Source organism: Bos indicus, chromosome 4 (genome assembly GCF_029378745.1).
Source record: "Bos indicus isolate NIAB-ARS_2022 breed Sahiwal x Tharparkar chromosome 4, NIAB-ARS_B.indTharparkar_mat_pri_1.0, whole genome shotgun sequence".
Taxonomy (NCBI): Eukaryota; Metazoa; Chordata; class Mammalia; order Artiodactyla; family Bovidae; genus Bos; species Bos indicus.
The window spans coordinates 115,386,690-115,407,308 of record NC_091763.1 but is presented as its reverse complement, the minus strand read 5'-3'; the positions used below and the strand labels follow the sequence as shown (position 1 = coordinate 115,407,308).

Sequence of the window (20,619 nt, the reverse complement as noted above, 5' to 3'; positions counted from 1 at the left end):
CCCATGGACTGCATAGCCCACCAGGCTCCTCTGTCCATGGGATTCTCCAGGCAAGAATACTGGAGTGGGTGGCCATCCCCTCCTCCAGAGGATCTTCCTGACCCAGGGACCGAACCTGAGTCTCCTGCATTGCAGACAGATTCTTGACCGTCCGAGCCACCAGGGAGGTATGCAGTTAGTTAACTGGTTGTTTTGGGCTGTGCTGGGTCTTTGGTGCTACGGGAGGGCCCTCTCTCGTTGAAGTGAGCAGAGGAGACCCTCTGTGACAGCGCACAGGCTTCTGCTGCAGTGGCTTCTCGCTGCAGAGCACAGGCTTCAGCAGTTGCAGCTCACACGCTTAGCTGCCCTGCAGCATGTGGGATCTTCCCGGAACAGGGATCAAACCTGTGTCCTCTGCATTGGCAGGCAGATTCCCATCCACTATCCCACCAGGGAAGTCCTAAATTTTCTATGTGATTAAATCATTCCACATCTTAATAAATTAATTTTGTGGTTTTTAAATATACATTAACCATCTGCTAATTTTACTTTTTTTGAGCATACAGTAAATGAACAAAGTTTATGAAGAAAAAAAACAAAAAAAAAGCAAGTCAACCCCACTTAAATCATGCCTGACTGCTCAGTCTCCAAGGATCTAGGGTCCTGGTATCATTAGAAGGTGGGGCAAGGCCTGGCCCTGAGACCCATCCAGTCAGTTCATAAAAGGCAAGACCCATCTGAGGGCACTCCCAGGTTCTACTCAGGACACAAAACAAGTGGGCACGCAAGACCTCCACTCCAGGGCTTGCCAGACCCACAAGAGACGTCCAGAGCCAACCCAGGGGGCAGGGACTTACTGAAAGGAAAGAAATATATACTGAGCTTCAAAAATCCCAGGCCATCCTCAATCGAACCATTTTTCTAGAAGTATATTCCAACTAACAAATATAAAAACTGAATGACTGACCCAAGGCTAAAGAAGCCTCAAGAAGCTAACAAGCAGGCCGGGAATCACTGAAATCACTACACCCAAGTCTGTGCTTTTAACAGGTCACATGGCCCACTGCCCCCAGGCCTTTCCAAAATTACACACCTTGTATATAAATAAGTCTGCCTTTCCACGTGGATTAGAGTGTGAGTTTCAGGATGACCAGGACAGGGTCCTTTTTCTGGACTGTCTCCCACCCCTGGTATAGCCCTGACAAGTAGCAGACATTCCATAAACATCTGCTGAATGACTTCTCACGGGGTGTAAGAAGAGGCAGTCACTGTCAAACTGCTGGGCAAGGAACCAGCATTTGAAATGGCAGGGCGGGGGGTGGTGCTGACAGTCAGAAAAACATTCTGATGGAACCAGAGAAGACCAAGTTCAGTGCAGTCGCTCAGTCATGTCCAATCCTTTGCAACCCCATGGACTGCAGCACACGAGGCCTCCCTGTCCATCACCAACTCCCGGAGCTTATTCAAACTCATGTCCATGGAGTTGGTGATGCCTCCTCTGTCGTCCCCTTCTCCTCCCACCTTCAATCTTCCCCAGCATCAGGGTCTTTTCCAATGAGTCAACTCTTCACATCAGGTGGCCAAAGTAGTGGAGTTTCAGCTTCAGCACCAGTCCTTCCAATGAATATTCAGGACTGATTTCCTATAGAATGGACTGGTTGGATCCCCTTGCAGTCCAAGGGACTCTCAAGAGTCTTCTCCAACACCACAGTTCAAAAGCATCAATTCTTCAGCAATCAGTTTTCTTTATGGTCCAACTCTCACATCCATACATGATGGTATATAAGAGATAACCTGGAGTAACAGGCAAATTTGGCCTTGGAGTACAATATTAAGCAGGGCAAAGGCTAACAGAGTTTTGCCAAGAAAATACACTGGTCATAGCAAACACCCTCTTCCAACAACACAAGAGACAACTCTACATATGGACATCACCAGATGGTCAATATCGAAATCAGACTCATTTTATTCTTTGCAACCAAAGATGGAGAAGCTCTGTACAGTCAGCAAAAACAAGACTGGGAGGTGACTGGGGCTCAGATCATGAACTCCTTATTGCCAAATTCAGACTTAAATTGAAGAAAGTAGGGAAGACCACTAGGCCATTCAGGTATGACTGAAATCAAATCCCTTACAATTATACAGTAGAAGTGACAAATAGATTCAAGGGATTAGATCTGATAGACAGAGTGCCTGAAAAACTATGGACAGAGGTGCATAACACTGTATAGGAGGCAGTGATCAAAACCGTCCCCAAGAAAAAGAAAAGCCAAAAAGCAAAATGGCTGTCTGAGGAGGCCTTAAAATAGCTGAGAAAAGAAGAGAAGCGAAAGGCAAAGGAGAAAAGGAAAGATATACCTATTTTAATGCAGAGTTCCAAAGAATATCAAGGAGAGATAAGAAAGCCTTCCTCAGTGATTAATGCAAAGAAATAGAGGAAAACAATAGAATGGAAAGTCTAGAGATCTCTTCAAGAAAATTAGATACCAAGGGAACATTTCATGCAAAGATGGGCTCAATAAAGGACAGAAACGCTATGGACCTAACAGAAGCAGAAGATATTAAGAAGAGGTGGCAAGAATACACAGAAGAAATATACAGAAAAGATCTTCATGACCCAGATAACCATGATAGTGTGATCACTCACCTAGAGCCAGACATCCTGGAATTCAAAGTCAAGTGGGCCTTAGGAAGCATCACTGCAAACAAAGCTAGTGGAGGTGACCGAATTCCAGCTGAGCTATTTCAAACCCTAAAAGATGATGCTATGAAAGTGCTGCACTCAGTATGCCAGTAAATTTGAAAAACTCAGCAGTGGCCACGGGATTGAAAAAGGTTAGTTTTCATTCCAGTCCCAAAGGATGTTCAAACTACCGCACAGCTGCACTCATCTCACACGCTAGCAAAGAAATGCTCAAAATTCTCCAAGCAAGGCTTTAACAGTACATGAACCGAGAACTTCCAGATGTGGAAGCTGGATTTAGAAAAGGGAGAGGAACCAGAGATCTAATTGCCAACATCTGTTGGATCATAGAAAAAGCAAGAGAATTACAGAAAAACATCTACTTCTGCTTTACGGACTACACCAATGTCTTTGACTATGTGGATCACAACAAACTGTGGGAAATTCTTAAAGAGATGGGAATATCAGACCACCTTCCCTGCCTCCTGAGAAATCTGTCTGCAGGTCAAGAAGCGACAGTTAGAACCAGACATGGAACAACAGACTGGTTCCAAATTGGGAAAGGAGTATGTCAAGGCCGTATATTGTCACTCTGTTTAACTTATATGCAAAGAAGACCAAAGACTTTGCTTAATACTTTAGACATTGTTTTAATGAACACAAAGAAGACAAAGACACTGTTGAATCTCTCCTTTACACTGTGTGTGTGTAACAGGGTCATTTCAGAAACAAACCAACCTTGAAACAAATACAGCTGACTCTCATAAACACAGGTTTGAACTGGGCAGGTCCACTTACAGGTGGATTTATTTTCAATGAATATACACAGAAGATCGTGTGCAAGACCTGCATTCAAGTGGAGAGCCTATCCTTACACAAGCGTAAGATGACTGAAATTTAATATAAACTTAATAATGTGTTAATTTTCTTACTCCTTGCATTACTTTCAAGGAGTCACATTATTGTACAGCATGACTGCCCCTCCACCCCCAGTAACTGGAGACCCTGCAGATTGGCTATCACTACAGGCCAGTGGTGGTGGTTAAAATGCAACAGTGTTTCCAACTCTACAGGAATAGGGCTGTAATACTGCCTGCCATAAGAACTCTGTAACCATTCATTCCCCAGTGTAGAGGCTGGGCTACCAAGAAACTGTAACAGCAGTTACACCTGCTTCCATCACTCTCTGCCTCAGTGTTATCAATGCATGAACTACACTGTAAATAGATCTGAATTTCTTTACATTTCATTACCTTTTCATTTTTGATGTCTACTGTTAATAACAGTGTTTTATGTAATATAATATTGATGTAGGGACTGACAGGTGATTCGTCTTACATACAGACGATGTACACTTAGCAGTATCGATAAATACAGCACACGACCGACTATAAAGCAAGCTGAGCGCCAAAGAGTCGATGCTTTCGAACTGTGGTGCTGGAGAAGACTCTTGAGAGTCCCTTGGGCTGGAAGGAGATCCAACCAGTCCATCATAAAGGAAATCCATCCTGAAAATTCATTGGAAGGACTGAAGCTGAAACTTCAATACTTTGGCCACCTGATGTGAAGAACTGACTCACTGGAAAAGACCCTGATGCTGGGAAAGATTGAAGGCAGGAGGAGAAGGGGACAACAGAGGATGAGATGGTTGGATGGCATCACTGACTCGATGGACATGAGTTTGAGCAAACTCCGGGAGTTGGCGATGGACAGGGAAGCCTGGCACGCTGCAGTCCATGGGGTCACAGAGAGTCAGACATGACTGGACTGAACTGAACTGAGGGCTTCTGGTCAACGGAAGACTATTAGTAGTAGTTAAGTTTTGGGAGAGTAAAAAGTTATACGTAAATTTACAACTGTGCTGGGGTCGGTGCCCCTAACCGCAGTGTTGTCCAAGGGTCAGCTGTACAGAAAAATGCTAACATTTATTAAAATTAGGTGCTAAGTATCACTCATGTCTGTTATATTACTTTTTATATTTCTGAAAGGCAACAGAGTATACTGCACTGGTTGAGGCCATGCGCTCTGGCACCAGACTGCCAGAGCTCAAACCCCAGCTCTCTCCTTTGCCCAACAGGTCTCTCTGTGCCTCAGTTTCTCCATCTGTAAAAGCAGGGTCATAACACAGCCCACTTCCTAGGGGTGGCGAGCTAATGCATTCAAAGTGTAATTAGAAAGAGAACAAGCATGACAGCAGTGCTCTCTATATTTTTCATCTGCCTACTACTATTTTTATGTGTGATTCAGTTCAGTTCAGTCGCTCAGTCGTGTCCGACTCTTTGCGACCCCATGGACTGCAGCACGCCAGGCCTCCCTGTCCATCACCAACTCCCGGACTTTACTCAAACTCATGTCCATCAAGTTGGTGATGCCATCCAACCATCTCATCCTCTGTCATCCCCTTCTCCTCCCACCTTCAATCTTTCCCAGGATCAGAGTCTTTTCAAATGAGTCAGTTCTTCGCATCAGGTGGCCAAAGTATTGGAGTTTCTGCTTCAGCATCAGTCCTTCCAATGAATATTCAGGATTGATTTCCTTTAGGATGGACTAAAATACTTCCTAATTTAAATTAAAAAAAAAAAAAAATGTTTCCAAAGCTGTGCGTTCATGTGTCCCAAACCGCACCGCTCAGTCTTTCTGCTGTGCCCACTCTGAACACCACAGACACACTCATGCGTGAAGTGGAGGAGATAAAATGCGCCGACGGTGACACTGAAGATACCAGGTGTCCCTCAACAGCTGTGTCTCATCCCCATCTCCAAGCTGTGTGCCCTGAAATCACAAACATCGGCCCACCGTGGCCAAAGGTCAGGCTGGACAAATGGACACGGCCCTTCCGGGTCCCACAGCTCTAACATTCCACCTTCTGCGGATGATGCCGCCACCGCATGCCGCCCGGCAACAGTTGCCAGGGTGTTCGGGTTCTGAAGTCACCGCGCTGAGATGGCACAGCCCTCACAGGAGGCCTCTGTCACAGAGTCACATGGGTACCGGGCGGCAGTAATATGCTGCAAGCAATGATCCCCACAACCAACACGAAGAGACCATTAACAGGTGTAGGCGCTAACCACTATGAGGCCTTCCCTCCTCACCTTCCTGGCAAAACCAAAACCTTTATTAAAAACAACACTGGCAAGAGCACCAATGACTCAGATCCCTTTATGGTGATTCAACGTCTTTATAAACTCTCCTGTGCTGATTTTGACACAGCATCAAGCACAGTTGAGGCTTTCTTACTTTGAATACTCACAATGTAAGGAACATCTTTTAAGATTTTTTAAGAGACATGCAAATTTTAAATTTCAACAAAATCTTCATCAACGCAGGTCCATATGGAACCTCAACGAGACCCTATTAGATAGAACGTTTGTACATGTAACTAACAAGTGGTCCTCCTACAGTTCTCTCTAGAAGGACTGGCACGCCCCGTTAGAGGTGACCTGACAACAGCTCAGCTTTACAAAAATCATCGAGCAAAACACAGCTCTTAAAATAGGGAAGGTGTTCTAGACACCATTTATGCAAAGATACATTCCAACCAGCCTGCTAGCCAGAAACCACATAGCAGGCACATATGAGGATACGGAGAGGGGAGGGGAGGGAAGCACAGTCCTAGTGCTCCAAACGCTCCCCAAATGCTCACCTGTTAGACGCAGACACGGAAAACACACTTACGACAATCAAAGGGGCAAGGGGCAGGAGGACAAATCAGGAGCCTGGGATTCGCAGGTACACACGACTATACACAAAACAATAACAACAAGGTCCTGCTGTACAGCATAGGGAACTATACTCAGCATCTTGTAATAATCTACAAGAGGAAAGAATCTGAAAAACCATTGGAAATTGCCATTTCCTCCTCCAATGCATGCAAGTGAAAAGTGAAAGTGAAGTCGCTCAGTCGTGTCCGACTCTTAGCGACCCCATGGCCTGCAGCCTACCAGGCTCCTCCGTCCATGGGATTTTCCAGGCAAGAGTACTGGAGTGGGGTGCCATTGCCTTCTCCAAATAAATGATGAGAATTAGGTTTTTTTAAAAAAGGTCACCTGTCAGAAACATGATTTCAGGTTGTGCTTCTCACAGTAGCATGGCCTACATTATCTGGCAGGTGAGTTTCAGATTATCTGGGAAGGTGTCTGGAAAGAAAGTACCAACCCTGACTGACCGGATCACCTGGGAAGCTTCTGAAAAATGCAGATTCCTAGGGCCTGTCCCAGAGTCACAGAGAAGTCACCTGGATTTTTGTATTTTAAACATCCCCTTCCTTCCTCCCCACCACCGTCAGCCACAGTTCTGAAGACCAACCAGTGTAGGAATCGCTGACTCAAGTATATATCACATGCAGTCATCTCTGAATTTTTATAAAATGCGAGCTCCCCATCCTCGTGCTCACGTCCTAACAAAAAAAGAGACAAGAATCAGCAACTTTCCTACCAGTAACAAGTAAGAATCCACACTGGATGGAAAGATGCTATTCAGAACGGCAACATTACCCCTGAGAATGAGACATATGATGGGAGGAACACTCCATACACACGGAGACAGAGACACGCCTCACTCATATAGGAAGCATCAATGGGTGTAAAAGCAGCAGCACATATCACCACTAAACTCACCTACGAATTTAATGCGAAACCATTCAAAATCTGGGCCAATACTGAAAAAGGTGGTAGTACATTTTACACTGAAAATTACACTTAACTTTACAATTAAAAAGTTGAAGTCTCATTATAAGGAGAAGTTTCATCTTATTTTTCAATACTGTAAATGCATACACCATTTTATTCAAATAGTTTTAAATGCATATACCCCACTGTCCAAATAGCACATTTCTAGGAATTCACCCCACTGAATCATTTTACATGTATAAAAAGAAATGCACAAAAAATGTCCTCTACAGCAGTATAACAGGAAAACAACAACAACAAAAACTGGAAACACGCAAATGCCATCAATAGGATAAATTAAATAGATTGCAATCGTTCAATAAAATGCTACACAATCATCAAAAATGAAGCAGACATGTTACTGGTCATATATAAGTATACTTTGAAAATAGTTGACCCAAAAAATGAATCAGTCAACAGAGAAATCGAAGAGGAAATTAAAAAATACCTTGAGACAAATGACAAGGAAAACACAATCACACACAATCTATGGGATGCAGCAAAAGCAGTTCTTAGGGGGAAGGTTCACAGTGAAAACAGCTGCCAGACAGCACGTATTCACACTGCAGGGAGTTAAACAGGGCCCTCAGTGCCGGGTTCAAAGCGCAGCCCTAGCTCTGGGATTTCAGGAAGTAAAGGAATCCCTCCAGCTTCCGTTTCTTCATTAGTACAAGGTAATAACAATGCCTCTGTTGTTGCCGTTTAGTTGCTCAGTCGTGTCTGACTCTTCGTGACTCCACTGTAGCCCACCAGGCTCTCTGTCCATGGGATTTCCCAGGCAGGAACACTGGAGCGGGTAGCCATTCCCTTCTCCACGGATCATCCTGACTCAGAGATTGAACCAGCATCTCCTGCATTGCAGGTGGATTCTTTACTACTGAGCCACCAGGGAAGCCCAATATCAATCCCTACCTCAGTGCTAAATGTGACTCACCGTTTCTAGAAAATATCTCCTAATCCAAAAAGTAAAAGGATCTCATAGTCAATAATTTCATTCAACTGCTGAATTATTTGATATATAGTCACCAACTGTATTTCTTCCATGAACTGCCCGTAGATCATTTTTCCACTGGACTTTCGGTATCATCAATTTGTATAAACTTTTGCACACTGAGGGCTCCCTGGTGGCTCAGATGGTAAAGTGTCTGCCTGCAACGTGGAAGACCTAGGTTCAATCCCTGGGTGGGAAGATCCTCTGGAGAAGGAAAGGCAACCCACTCCAGTATTCTTGCCTGGAGAATCCCATGGACAGAGGTGCCTGGTGGGTTATAGGCCAAAGGGTCGCAAAAAGTTGGACACAACTGAGCGACTTCACTTTAGACACTGAGGATGTAATGTTTGCTCACATATATTACTAATTTTTCTGAATTTGTGGTTTACCTGCAATTATACATTTTCTGAAGGATAATCGTTGAAACAATTTAGATGATCAAATCTATCAATTATTTTCCTGAACAATTTCCTTTGCAGTTTCTACTTTGAAAGTCTCTCCCTACACTCATTTCCCTTCCAGTTCTGTGAACATCCGATATACCTATATATGAAGAGATACAGCAGTCAAGATTTTCCCAGGCACGTGTACATGAAGAATTAAGATTGACAACGTTCACATTAAAAGGCTTTGTTTAATGTTTATCTGAAAACTATCTTCCCAAAGGACAGCTAGCATGGCACAGCCAAGCATCATTCTCAAAACACAGAAACCCTGCTTACAGACAGCAGTCTTCCCAAACACAGTGCCACCTCTGAGCATCCCGGACCCGAAGCCTCTTCTCATTCGGAAGCCAGGACAGACCGAGGTTACAGAAACAGAACCGAGGGCTGCATAAGGCAGGCCCAAGAGTGACAAGTCTGCCACTAACCAGAACGTTCCTGCACGTCGAACTTCCAAACCCGCTCACGAGGTCCTGGAGAAGCCTCGCTCCCACTCCGACACCCACCACCCACTTCGCCTTCCACTCTATTCTCGTGTAGCCTCCAACGTCTCTGTCTGCAAACACAACACGTCCTTATTCATCTTGAACATTTTAAAAGGTCCGTGAATTGAAAGAGACACGTGTACCCCAATGTTCTCTGTCTGCAAACACAACACATCCTTATTCATCTCGAACATTTTAAAAGGTCCTTGTGCGAAGCTTCTTCTGCTCCCCGTGTTAAAGGCCCCTCTCCACACAGCAGTAACTGCCTGCAGTGAGGAGGGCTGATCTGACTAGTGTCAACTCTACGCACTTACATATCTCCCTCCTACAGCCCTGTGTCTAGAGCAGAAGGTGACAGTGTCAGCTCAACCAATTTATGTTTGAAAGCGGAGATGTCACATCTTAAAACAGCGTTCTTAAAGCTGCATCCAGGGCGCAGGTTCTTTTGTGTGAGGCCCCTTATGTGAGACCCCTTATGTGAGACCCCTTATGTGAGACCCCTTATGTGAGACCCCGTATGAGGTCCAGTCTCAAACCCCAAATTCAACCAGGACAGCCCTACCCACTCCTAAGATGTTCTGTTTAAAAAAAAAAAAGTGACTACATTGCTTCAGAGCATGACTTTGATAAAACTAAAATTGTTCCCAGACCTTAATGTAGTATTCTAGATAACACACACTCCACACACTGTATACGGCAAAAATTAATATATGATCATAACCAAGTTCTTGAAACATTCCTTAGGTTGTCATAGAGAACATGGTAGTTTCCGTTTACAGGACACAGTTAAATATGTAAGTTCAAATTGATTTATTTTCTCTAAATCCAACAGTCTGTGTTTTTCTTTTTCTCTATTTCGTCTGTAAGTTTTACATTACCCAATATACATGTCCACTTCTACATGCTAAGTCGCTTCAGTCGTGTCCGACTCTTTGTGACCCCAGGGACTGTAACCGCCAGGCTCCTCCGTCCATGGGACTCTCCAGGACTGCAGTGGGTTGCTGTGCCCTCCTCCAGGGGATCGTCCCGACCCAGGGATGGAACCCACATGTCTTATGTCTCCCGCGTCGGCAGGTGGGTTCTTTACCACTAGCACACCTTTGCTCCATGTCTGGTAAATACAATATCGTGACCTGTGGCTTCCTTATGGGTTTGGGGTATTATCAAGTGATTTTTGACTTCCAGGGTAAAACAGTAGACTAAACACGTGATCTAATTTCACTCTGTCCTGAAGCCACACTAAAACCAAAACAAAATGATTCTTTCTAAGACGCAGAAACCACAACAACAGGGAGAAAAGAAGAGGTGGCAACTGCAGTAATTGGGCCCCGGACAGCTGAGGATCAGCGCTAACTGTCCTGGGAACGTCCGAAAACCAGCCGTGGGCAAAGCTGAGAACCGGCCCCACACCCCCGGGACCCTGAAGAAAGGCCCCGCGATGGGCGGCTGCACAGGGCCCTGTGGATCCAGGACTGAAGGGCCCAAAACACAGGCCAAGATGAGCGCGGCCCCCACCCCGCACCAGGGCGGCGGCTGCTCTTCCCTGACCCCCGAGTCCCCACAAGCTGACTCGGGGAGTGCAAAGCGAGACTTGGAGTGTGAAGCAAGGTCACCGGCCTGGGAGAGTCCGGGAACCACTCTGAGAACTACCCGACTGAACACAGAAAACCCTGATAGCTGAGACGTGCTCCCTGCCCCCAACCCGGCTCTCAGAACACAGACCCGGCCCTCCACGCAGAGGGTCAAAAGTGCACTCTCTGGGGAAAGTGACCAGCTCAAGAAGAAAGACCCAAAGACCGTTAAGACAGAAGCTATTCCAACAACAATCCACCTGGGGTGGTGGTGGTGGTGGCGGCTTAGTCGCCAAGTCGTGTCCAACTCTTGTGACCCCAAGGACTGTAGCCCACCAGGCTCCTCTGTCCATAGGATTCTCCAGGCAAGAAGACTGGAGTGTGGTGCCCCTTCCTTCTCCAGGGGATCTTCCCGACCCAGGGATCGAACCCAGGTCTCCTGAATTGGCAAGGCAGATGATTTACCAACTGAGCTATGAGGGAAGCCGCCTGTATCACCCGCCAAATCTACAGACCTGATCTACTGCATAAGGCAGGGCTTCCCTGGTGGTGCAGTGGATAAGAACCTGCCTGCCAATGCAGGGGACACAGGTTCGATACTTGGTCTGGGAAGATTCCACAAGGTATGGAGCAACTAAAACCTGTGTGCTGAGAGCCTGTGCTCTGCAACAAGAGAAGCCACTGCAGTGAGAAGCCCTCGCACCGCCACCAGAGAGCAGCCCCCACAGCAATGAAGACCCAGCGCAACCAAAACTAAATAAACAAATTTTTAATTAATTAAAAAATAAGGCAGCAGTAACTTTCATAGAACAAGAAGAAATAAGAAACACACTAAAGACAGGAACATCTAACACATCATTCTCAGTTAAAGATGAGTCAGTGGACCCTGATTCTGGGAAAGATTGAAGGCGGGAGGAGAAGGGGACGACAGAGTATGAGATGGTTGGATGGCATCACCGACTCAATGGACTTGAGTTTCAGCAAGCTCCAGGATTGGTGATGGACAGGGAGACCTGGCGTGCTGCAGCCATGGGGTCGCAAAGACACGACTGGGCGACTGAACTGAGGTGGACAAAAATAAGCAGAAGGCCTCAAAAATGTCATTAATAAGATAGCTCATACAGATATACTCAGAACACACCAACAGGGAATATACCTCTTCTGAAGCATACAGAGAACATTCACAAAACTGCCCATACCGTAGACTCAGTGAAATCTAAAGAACAGAATATAAACAGCACTCTGAGCATAATGTAATTAAATTAGAATCAAAAACAAAATTTGAAAAGGCCCTTCTACTTGAAAATTTTCAAACATACTAGTATAGAAATACTGAGTTAAGAGGGGAATTCAAAAGAAAAACACAGAAATTTCTTGAAAATGGTATCAATAAACTATATGCAAATCCCAGTGAGGGATACATACAGTTAAAGACATCAGAGCTGGGGACTCTCCTGGCGGTCCAGTGTTAACAGCTCGCCTTCCAGTGCAGGGGGTGTGGGTTCCATGCCTGGTCAGGAGCTAAGATCCTACAAACCTCCCAGCCAAAACTCCAAAACGAGAAACAGACACAACACTGTAACAAATGCAACAGTTTAAAAAATGGCTCACATCCAAAATAAATCTTAAAGACTTAACAGCCAAAGTTTCACAGCATCAAATGCCTTCTCAATACAAAGGGAAAATTAAAATGAATTTAATATCCAACTCAAAAAAAAGAAAAGGAAAGCAGAGGAGATAAAAGTAGAAATAAATTAATCAAAAAAACAGAAAAATAATAGAATAAGTGAACCCCAAAGCTTATCCTTTAAAAAAAAAAAAAGATCCACAGCACAGCCATATTATTAGCTAAGCCCTGAAGAAGAAAGGATGAAGACAAGACAGATAAATTCAAGTGACGAAAGGAAAACAACCATAAAAACAGAGATTTTTGAAAATCATGGCTACTCTATACATAAATTTGAAAAATTTAGATAAAACAGAATTGTTTTTAGACAAATACAACATAACCAAAATTGATTCAATTCGAGAGGGGGCATCTAACCAGCCTCAGAAGAACTACACAGAGGAGCACTGAAATTCTACCCAGACCTTAAACCTCAGATAATTCCAAAATTACTTAAACTACCCTAGAGCACAGAATAAGAAAGAAAACTCCTTCCTTTGTTTCACGAAGACAGTGTAACACTGATCCCACACGCTGACAAAGAACTCACCAGAAAACTAAACTATAATGCATACCAAGTTCCAACGGGAAAACCTAAATAAAGTACTAACAGAATCTACCTACACATCAAAAAATGAGGCATCATGATCAAGGGGGGATTATTACGAAATGCTGGAGTGCTTCAACGTCAGGAAATCCACCATGTGAACTAAGAAAGAAAACCGCACGTCCCATTTATGATAAATCATGTAACATGCAACACGCATTCATGCTTTAACATCCCAAAACACAGCAGTTGACAGATACTTCTAGACATATCTGGGTAGCTTTCTTAACATGTATGTGTACGGGTGTACATATACACACAAACAGCAGCCCAAAAGCCTGCATCTTACTTATTTTACAAACACCAGAAACTATTCCACTAAGATAAGAACAAAGGATAATGCCCACTAACTCCACTCCTGTTAACACCATTTGGAGGCAATGGCCACTGCAGTGTGTCAGGGAAAAAAGTAAGCAGACTCCTAAAAATGGAAAGGAAAAACAATCTCTATTTGCCCGTGACAAAATTCTCTATCTAGAAAGCCTGAAAGATGAAGGGAAAAAATTCATTCAAACAATAAAAATCATTTAGTAATTCAGTAAAGAAGCAGACAAAATAAATGGCTTTAATATAGTGAAGAAAAACAGAAAATGTAACGGAGAGAAAACGTCATTTACAATAACCAAAAAGAAAATCACATAACTGAGTGATTAACAAGAAAGCTACCTGAGGTAAACACAATATTCCTACAAGGCACAAAACAGACTTGAACTGATGGAAAGAATACACCATATTCTCTGATAGGAAGACTGTATCATAAATATAATAGTCCTCATTAACATATGAGTTTAATGCAATCCAAGTCAAAATACCATCAGCAGTTTTCCCCGGGGACTAAAAGAAGAACCTGCATGTGAAGTCCATTTGGAGAAATAATAAGGAGAATAGACTGGAAAACACGTTTTACAAGAGGGGGTGGAGAAACTTCCCTGGCGCTCCAGTGGTTACGGCTGCGCGCTCCCGAAGCAGGGGCCTGGGTTTGATTCCTGTTCAGGGAGCATCCCACACGCTCCAACTGACCCCAGGTGAAGCAACTAAGACCCAGCACGGCCAAATAAATCATTTTTTTTTTTTTTTAACAAGGTGTACAGTTGAGTCCCTTCGCTGTTGACCTGAAACTATAGCAACACTGTTAACCGGCTATACCTCAGTACAAAATAAAAAGTTCAAAAAAAAAGACTAAAAAGTCCAAACAATATTACCTGACAATAATAATTTTTTACAGTGAACACAGGGATTTATTTTTCTGGATGATTTACTATCAAATAAAGTAAGAGTCATTTATACTCTTAAAAATGAGGTGGCTGGGACACCAACCTCATCACATATGAAGTCATAAAGCCTCAGGAGTTAAACTCAGTGATGCTGCCATAGAAGCAGACAGGTTCAGGCACCCAAAACGAATCCAGAAATAAACCACTGCATAGACAGATGCAGTACACAATGAAAGCGGTATCTTCAAGCAGTGTTTTGTTACGCTTTTTTCATAAATGAGGCTGAGATAAACGGGGCAACCAGAAGGAAAGAAGATAGAATTGGCTCCAATGAGGTCCATTCTTCATACCCCATCCCAGGATAAATTTCAAGTGGAACAGAGATTCATATAAAATCCGGCAATGGGGAGGGGGAACACCCATCTTAACTATGATTGAAAATCTAACAACAATAAAGAAAAGACAAATAAACCTACTGCTTAAAAAAAAAAAAAAAAAAAACTCTTTGCATGGCAAAAGACAAATGATACATAGGGAAAATGTATTTGCAAGTTGTATCACAAAAGGCTGATGCCTCAGTATGCAGGAAGGAGGCCTCAGACTGCTCTCCCTACCAAGGTGAAGGTGAAAGTTTGCTTGTAACTTTGGCCTCTAAAAAGCCTCTTGATGAAAGTGAAAGAGGAGAGTGAAAAAGTTGGCTTAAAGCTCAACATTCAGGAAACGAAGATTATGGCATCTGGTCCCATCACTTCATGGGAAATAGATGGGGAAACAGTGGAAACAGTGTCAGACTTTATTTTTTGGGCTCCAAAATCACTGCAGATGGTGATTGCAGCCATGAAATTAAAAGATGCTTACTCCTTGGAAGGAAAGTTATGACCAACCTAAATAGCATATTCAAAAGTTGAGACATTACTTTGCCAACGAAGGTCTGTCTAGTCAAGGCTATGGTTTTTCCAGTAGTCATGTATGGATGTGAGAGTTGGACTGTGAAGAAAGCTGAGCGCCAAAGAATTGATGCTTTTGAACTGTGGTGTTGGAGAAGACTCTTTCGAGTCCCTTGGACTGCAGGGAGATCTAACCAGTCCATCCTAAAGGAGACCAGTCCTGGGTGTTCACTGGAAGGACTGATGCTAAAGCTGAAACTCCATCTCGTGCGAAGAGTTGAATCATTGGAAAAGACCCTGATGCTGGGAGGGATTGGGGGCAGGAGGAGAAGGGGTTGACAGAGGATGAGATGGCTAGATGGCATCACCAACTCGATGGACATGAGTTTGAGAGAACTCCAGGAGTGGGTGATGGACAGGGAGGCCTGGCGTACTGCGATTCATGGGGTCGCAAAGAGTCGGACACGACTGAGCGACTGAACTGAACTTGGCCCCGGGCTGGCATCTGGGAACTTAAGATTTCAGGAGGGTTCCCATCATGCCCCAAATACAGTGGATGCTGAACACCTCCTTTCCTTCTGGGGCTGGAATTTTGGTTTGTGCCAGGCGGAAGGTGCCACAACCAGCCCCACAAGAGATACTCTGGGCACTGAGTGTCTAAGGAGCTTCCCCAGTGAACAGGGTCTCACACACAGCACACTGGATGTCAGTGACTCCACTGAGAAAGGACTTGGGATGCCCACGGCTGGCTCCCCCAGACTCCGCCCCACACGCCTTTCTCCTCGGCTGTTTCTGCGTTTACCTTTTCACTGTCATCCTGGGATTATTCCTAGCAAATCTCTGAACCTGGTGGTGGCCTGTGGGACCCTCAATAGACCCTAATCCACAAGGAGCTTCCAAAACTAAAGCAGCAAAAGGCCGAAGACCTGCAGAAAAACGGGCTAGAGAAATGAAGACAGAAAACGGAAATGCAGATGCCACTTCATCAGGTGGAAGGACGCTCATCTTCCCACATAATAAGAAATTCAAATTAAAACGATATCATTTCCCACCTTCCAGATTGGTAAAAAAAAAAAAAAACTTCTTTAACTCAGCAATTACAGAGATGAGTCTGTAAGAAGACGTAAGCACTGATACACATCGCTGGGGAAGACACACACTCCAGGGTGGGATCTGACACAATCCGGCAAAAGGACCTTATGACTCAGAAGTCCCACTTCTAGAAACCTGTCTCAGAGATGCTCCAGAAAAAAAATGCAAAAAAAGACAAATGCACAGCACTGACTTCACTGCAGTCTTTTGATAAAAACAAAATGCTCAAAAATTGATGGGGACATGTCTCAAGATGACCAGAAACACCCTGAATGGGGCTTCTACTACTGGACAGCTGAAGCATGAAAACAAGGAACAGCAGTAAGAAATCATGAACCATTGAATGTAGTAAGAATCACCATAAGTAACTCTTTGAAAACCGTAACCCATACAGATGATAAGTAAAAGGGAGTTACTGGAAAGTGCACCCTTTTTGTAAAATGTTAACTAAAAAATGTAGATAATACTCGAGTTTAAAATACACACACAATTTTGCAACCATTGCTGTAATCATCAATTAGAACAAGAATACCACCAATGGATACTAAAACTGATGGGTGAAAAGTTTTAAGGCAGAACAGGGTATTTACACAATCTCCTAACCTCTCTCCACAAAAGACATGAATCACAAAGGGGAAAACGGTGACCACACAGCGAGAACTCTAGTGGGGGCACTATATCCAATGATCCAAGTGAACTTCATCAACTGCCTTAAGCCTCCTGATAAGAGGAGTTAAGTTCTAGGGAGGTGGCGGACAGCACAGAGATAATATTAGCAACACTGTGTTGTTATATACTTGAAAGTTGCCAAGACAAGTGGATCTTAGATCACAAGAAAAGGGTGTTTACAATGACAGGATGGAGGTGTCAGTAATGCAATATGATAATCATTCCGCAATGTACAAACACACCAAATCAACATGCTGTAACCTTAGATTTATGCAATGTAATATGTCAACTACTTCTCAATAAAGCTGATTTGATGCACTGAGAAGCTCTGACATGACTTCTCTGGTACCTGACAAAAACGCACACCCTGTGTCTACTGTAAGGAAACACCAGACAAGTGTAAACTGAGGAGCATTATCCGTAACAACTGGCTGCCAAAAATACCAACGTCCTGAAAGAAAAAAAGCCTAAGGAGCCGGTCCAGGGAAACGAGACTAAAAAGACATGATGACAAGCAAACACGGTGTACGGTGCTGATGAGGGCGGAGAGCTGAGCGTCCAGAGACACAGCGAGACCATTCATGGGATCCAGACTGCAGAGCAGATAACACTCGGCATAAATGTCACATTTTCTGGTTCTGATCACTGGTCTGTGCTTGTATGTTCTCATAAAGGATATACTGAAGTACCCTGGTGTAAAAAGCAGGATGGCTGCAACTCACAAACAGTTCAAAAAGATAATGATGTATAAAGTATACAGAGAACAGTAAAGCAAATGTTAGTAGTTAGAATGCTGGATGGAGACTATATAGCATTTTTTTGGTACTCTTCTTGCAGCTTTTTAGTAGATTTGAAGTTTCTCAAAATAAGTTTAAAGAATACAAAAATCTCCAGAACTACAAGTTCAGTTAGGAAAAGTGAGGCTATTCTCCGAACACTCTGCAGCCCAGTAACTCACTTAAGTGGGGCAGGCAGAGCCGTGGTCCATGTCATCCCAGCCCCCAGAACATCTGAGCTCACCAAGCTGGTCTCAGGGTTTATTAGATGAGGCCAGGCTCCCAGGATGAAATTTATTTGCTATTTTAAAAAAGCACCATTTAGTATACTGTCTACTCAATCATAAATGCCCACTATCAGTATGAATTTTCCTTTTAGAATTTAGTACGAGAAAAAGATTTTTCACCTGAAAAACAGGTATTTCTCTTCTTCCCTGATGACAGGAATTACGTAACTGACAATGACTCTCTCATAATCCTATCCCATACAGGAAGCCCAAGCTTGAGACCAAAGCAGCTACACGACGGACCTACAGTTTAAGGTGACTTTCCAGGCCCGTTCTTGTCTTCGGTCCTAGTTATATTTATCTGCATTTTATCCCTTTTTATCCTATTTTGAGTTAAAGGTCAATCCAAAATCACTTGGCTCTGCAGGAAATACAAGCAGCAGTAATATGCTTAAATAAACCTGGGCTCTTCCAGGCTCCTCCTCCTGGCCACACACTGGACACTGGAAATTCCTGACTGACCATCACCATTTCCACAACAGACTATGTCCGTGTGAAACCCACTGGGAGGATTCCCGGCCACTATTTCTAAGTCCTGACACAAAGCCTACAACAGCGTGAAGACGATAACATAACTTGGAGCCAGAAAACAAAGATATCCTGAAGTTATACCGCCACGTGAGATACCACCTACCTCCAACGGTCATAACTGAGCACCACACTTTTGATATTTATAGCAAGAACGATGAGTAAGGCTCCCAGCTTACTATTATTAAAGGTATGACAAATCCTGTGGGCACATTTTACTGCTTGTACCAAGAAATGCTTTGTATTTCAATAGTTTTATGAGACCAAAACCACAAAAACCTCGTGCAAATGTGGGGATGAAAGATTCTTTGACCAGCTGCCTTCTCTCCTGACACAACCAGACCTCAGGTGGGTGTGGGGTGAACACTAGATGGCTGGAGAAGGGGACACGTAAGGAAGCCAGTACCTGGGGGGTGTTCCTATCAACACCGCTATTGGCTCAGGTTCTGGGTAGCCAAACAACTACTGAAATAAAAAGCCCCAAAACTTCTGGTACAGTGTGTATCTCTGAAAGGAAATTTAATACATGCAAAGAGGCAGTTTTTTCCAGCTTGTAACCACTCCTTTTTCTGCAGCAAAAGGAAAGAACAATCCGTAGGAGATGGACTGTAGCAAATTAAGGAAGACACCCCCACAAGGTTGTCAAGGAAACTAAACCGAGTGCGTTTCTCTACAAAGAATCGAGGCTAAGGTGAACGTGCCATGGAATATTCATTCTGTGGCAAAAAATGACTAAAATCCCATCTTGAAAAATCTTTTTAAGAGGCTAAACTTACTTCCAGGCTATTTTATTAAGCACTTCACCTACAGTGCAAGCAGGGAAGCTTGAATTTCTAAACCAAAACCTAAATGGATTCAGCGAGCACCTTCCTAAAAATGAGCGGAGCCTGGGCCACTGGAATGGACCGGGAGATTTCCGAAGGGTATCTCTGGCATATCTCAACATCAAAAGAAGCAATCATGGCCCACAAGTAATGCGCTGGGGGGTCCGGCGGGGGTGCGGGGGGCGGGGGGGGCGCGGGGGAGAGATAGAAACTATACTACCACCAACAGCCTTTCCCACATTTTACATGTTTCTGTTTTTCAAAATGGAGCCTTTTTAACATTTTTAAATGCAAAGGCAACTCTAGGCAAACTAAAGCAAGACCTTAGCCTGACTGAGCCATTCAATATTGGAAGAGGACAGAGTGGGCTGCAAAAACAAACATTTTTTTTTTTAAGATGTCAACTTGGGAGACGGTTGTAAAAACCTCCCACAAGTAAGTGATAAAGAAGCCCTATCAGCGAGGAGAAATGGCATGCGCTTGGGGACCCAGGACGAGGGCCACTTCTGAAGAGAAGGCAGGGGCGCCGTGAGGCAGGCGGAAGGCGAGGGAACGGCAGCGGGGTGCGCAGCCGGCACCCCCGGGAGGCGGAGGGGTCCCGAGGAGCCCCGGCCGAGCGCCGGGAGTAGGCGAGGAGGCCACGTCTCCCTTCGGCTCCCTCCCCAGCAAGGTGAGTGAGTCAGGGGGCCCCTGGGCAGGTGAGGGCCGCGACCCGGGCCCGGGGCACCCCAGGTGAGACCGGGGGGCCGGGCCGCGGGGCAGCCAGGCGCCAGGCGCGCCGGGGCCGGAGCAGGCGCCCGCGGCTCTTACCCGGTGCCGCAGTCCACCACGCAGGGAGGCAGGGAGCCCGCCATGCTCGGCCCACGCGGCCGGCCCGGGAGGCTCCCCCGATCGCCGGCCCGCTCGCCGCCCCGCGCAGCCGCCGGGCTCCCGGGAGCCTCCGCAGCGCCGCCGCCGGGAGCCCGGATGCTCGCCGCCGGCCCACGTGACGCCCCGCCCACCGCCGTCTGACCAATCACTACGAGGACACGCCCTGTCCCCGCCCCCGGCCGCCCGCCATCTTTAGTGCTGGCAGCGGGGCCTCGTTGCCCGTACGTCCCACCTTGCTGCGGGAGAGGCTGTGAGCTCGTCTAACTGACTTACCGTGGACTTGACCTCGAAGCCTGACTCCTCATCCTTTTAAGTCTCCGCTCAGATGTCACCTTCTCAGCGAAGCTGTCCCTGCTCATCTGCTAGATGCCCCCTCCCCC

The 20,619-nt window shown here is 45.0% G+C and overlaps 1 protein-coding gene across 7 annotated transcripts in view; it reads right to left on the bottom strand.

Annotated features, from left to right (window-relative positions):
• Window positions 1–20,340, bottom strand: part of ACTR3B (actin related protein 3B) — a 93,250-nt gene extending 72,910 nt beyond the window's left edge. For all 7 annotated transcript variants that reach the window (XR_011566383.1, XM_070788455.1, XM_070788458.1 and 4 more), the window contains exon 1: window positions 20,180–20,340. Coding sequence is in view for 6 of the 7 variants with exons in the window: in XM_070788455.1 (XP_070644556.1) it covers window positions 20,180–20,223 (44 nt within the window). In the remaining variant the exon portion in view is untranslated. The remainder of the gene's footprint in view (window positions 1–20,179) is intronic.
• Window positions 20,341–20,619: the final 279 nt, after the last annotated feature.